This window comes from Myotis brandtii, unplaced genomic scaffold, assembly GCF_000412655.1.
Source record: "Myotis brandtii unplaced genomic scaffold, ASM41265v1 scaffold797, whole genome shotgun sequence".
In the NCBI taxonomy this organism is placed as follows: Eukaryota; Metazoa; Chordata; class Mammalia; order Chiroptera; family Vespertilionidae; genus Myotis; species Myotis brandtii.
In genome coordinates this window covers 523,926-526,960 of record NW_005371210.1, presented here as the reverse complement: position 1 = coordinate 526,960, position 3,035 = coordinate 523,926, and the positions used below count along the sequence as shown (strand labels likewise).

Sequence of the window (3,035 nt, the reverse complement as noted above, 5' to 3'; positions counted from 1 at the left end):
GCTAATGTTTGCCAAGTGACACAGTCCAGCAAACACTAAGGACAGAGGAGGGGGTATTTGCTGTCAAAGTCGAGGGGGCGCCAGGCCTCTGCGGGTGAGGATCCCATGGGAGTGGCTCTGAACCCCACACTCAGCTCCACACACCCCGTGCCTGGTGGGGTCTGGGTGCAGGCCAGGCCCCCTGGGAGCAAAGCACCACAGGCCCCACTGGGCCTGGGAAAGGCCGCATTGGCTCAGACCCGCTACCCTAGGCACACCCACATGCCACTGTCCCTGCGCCTGCTTCCTGCCTGCCCATCTGGGCCCGTCACGCAGGACCCCCTGAGCTCAGAGGACCAGACAAGGGGGGGTCTTGCTGTTTGGGGACCAGAGGGAGGCCAGGCCCAGGGAGTGGGTGGGAAGTGGGGTATAGCAGGATGGTCAGGAAGGGTTGGAGTTGCCTCATTTGTTTCAAGGACAGACATGACCTCCTCCTTATGCCCCTGTCGGGGGGTCAAGACCACAGCCCACTGTGGGGGTTCACCCAGGAACCAAGAGGTCACTGGTTCGATTCTTGGTCAGTTGCTGGCTCAATCCTCAGTAGGGGGCATGCAGGAGGCAGCTGATCAATGATGTTTCTCTTTCATTGATGTTTCTTTCTTTCTATCCCTCTCCCTTCCTCTTTCTCTAAAAATCAATAAAAACATTTTTTAAAAGAATCAACCAGCCATAACTGGTTTGGCTCAGTGGATAGAGCATTGGCCTGCGGACTGAAAGGTCCCAGGTTCGTTTCCAGTCAAGGGCATGTACCTTTTTTGCAGGCACATCCCCAGTGGGGGGGGTGCAGGAGGCAGCTGATCAATGATGTTTCTCTTTCACTGATGTTTCTTTCTCTCTATCCCTCTCCCTTCCTCTCTGTAAAAAAATCAATAAAATATATTTTTTAAAAAGAATCAACCAATGAATCCTGTATAATAAAAGCCTAATATGCAAATCAACTGAACAGAAAGACAGGGTGCTATGACGTGCACTGACCACCAGAGGGTAGATGCTCAACACAGGAGCTGCCCACAGCCCACAGCCCCAGGCTAGCCAAGGCGGGTGACAGCAGGGAACCCCTCGATCACCCCGCCAGTCACCCCACAGGTCAGCCCTGATCGCTGGCCAGGCCCAGGGACCCTACCTGTGCACAAATTTTGTGCACTGGGCCTCTAGTGTATAAATAAGTAGAACAACAAATTGCTGCTTCTCTCCCTTCCTCTTGCTCTCAAACCAAGAAATTTAAAAAATGCATTTATGCATCAAATAAAATAACTTCCAAATAGATTATTGAATATTGCTAGAATTACAAGGAGAAATGTTATTTCTTTTTGTTAATCCTCACCCAAGGACATTTTTTCCATTGATTTTTAGAGAGAATGGGAGGGAGGGAGGAAAAAACATCAATTTGAGAAACATCAATGGTTGCCTCCTGCACTCACCCCAACCGGGGCCAGGAATCGAACTCTCGACCCTTTGGAGCACCGGCCAACGCTCTAACCACTGACCAACACAGGCCAGGGCTACAAGGAGAAATTGCTAATCCCCTGTCCTGGTGAGATTCCAACCCAGCCTCAGTGACGGATACTGAAGCTGATAGAAGCCACGAGTGTGTGCGAGATCTGCACCCCTCACTGACCCTGACGGGACCCCAGAGCTCGCTTCAGCCATCCGAGGACAGGAGGGGGTGCAACAATTGATGGGGTGCAGGACTGTCGAGGCACAGAGCTGCAGCCAGTGAGGGGGGATGCGGAGGGGAAGCCGGGAGCTTAGGTAGCCATCGCCGCCCTCCTGCAACGTTAGGAACAAGCTGCTGATGGTGCGTTTCGTTAACAGGAAATCCTGACGGAAATCTGAAAAATCCCAGCGCCTCAGGAAAGTGAAACTGCCCACGTCGCGTGACACGGCCGTGGCTCCGGACAAACAGGGAGACGCCCGAGAGGCAGGTGCAGGACAGAGGAGCCTCGCCCGCCAGGATGAGCGCCCGGCGCCCATAGCCCAGGAAAGGCACCCGCGATGGGTGCGTGTGCGTGTGCGTGTGCGTGTCTGCACAGGACATTCCTGCTAAGTGACACGTGCACGAGGGAGCGACACAGGAGCCCAGGGAGGCACCAGCTGGTTCACGCCCTTCCAGGACCAGGGGTTTGTGCGGCTGCAGAAGGAGCCGGTTCCTTTTCGGATTAACTGCTTTACCGGGGCCTCGAACCCGGCACCTGGTTGTGAGGGACAGACTGCCCTCCTGCCTGAACAGCCCCAGGGACTTGCCCCAGCCGAGCGCTGGCGGAGGGGCCTCTGCTGGAGGGAAGGGCGGGCTGACTCGGGAGCTGGCCTCAGGGACAAGCCCCCCAACCGCCCCCGGGGCCTGAGAGAAGACCTGGGCGGCATTCTGGTCCCGGGGCCCCTCTCTAGGGCCTCTGTGCCCTGGGGGGGCGGCACGTCACCCTGCACAGGTGCTGGGGGTGGTCCTGTGAGGACCCCGCCTCGTCCCATCTCCCAAGGCTAATCCTTCGGGACACCTCGGGGGACTTTGTCCTTTCCATCCAACTGCCACCCTCCACTCTCTCGCTCACCCTCTCCTCCTCCTCCGGGCTCTCGGAGAAGCAACTGGGAAAGTACCTCCAGGAGGATTAACAAAACGACACCCACCTGGACGCCCCTCACCCCCCACCCCAAGGGACCTGCACGGGGGCCTCCAGGGCCTGAGCGCACAGCCTCCCCGGCGCCCGAGGCGGGTGGGGTCGGGGTGCCCCCTGTTCAGGGAGCACCTGACTCCCTCCCGAACGCCCCGGGCACCCCCAGGGGAACCCAACCGCATTTCCCACAATCCTCAGCCTGCACGGTTGGGAGGGGGGCGTTTCCCGGCGCCCCCTCCAACGCGCGGGAGATGAGACCTAATGCGGGACTCGGTGCCAAGAATAACGCTTTCCTTCCCAGTGGCCTCGGCAGTTCCCGCAACTCCCGTGACTTCCCATAACCGGGGCCTCCTCGCATCTGCGACTTGGGGCAGCGCCTCCCGG

The 3,035-nt window shown here is 58.0% G+C and overlaps 1 protein-coding gene across 1 annotated transcript in view; it reads right to left on the bottom strand.

Annotated features, from left to right (window-relative positions):
• TEX19 (testis expressed 19) overlaps window positions 1–2,077 on the bottom strand; it is an 11,380-nt gene extending 9,303 nt beyond the window's left edge. The window contains 1 exon segment of the mRNA XM_014531246.1: window positions 1,912–2,077. Coding sequence (XP_014386732.1) covers window positions 1,912–2,077 — 166 coding nt within the window.
• Between the last annotated feature and the right edge of the window lie 958 nt (window positions 2,078–3,035).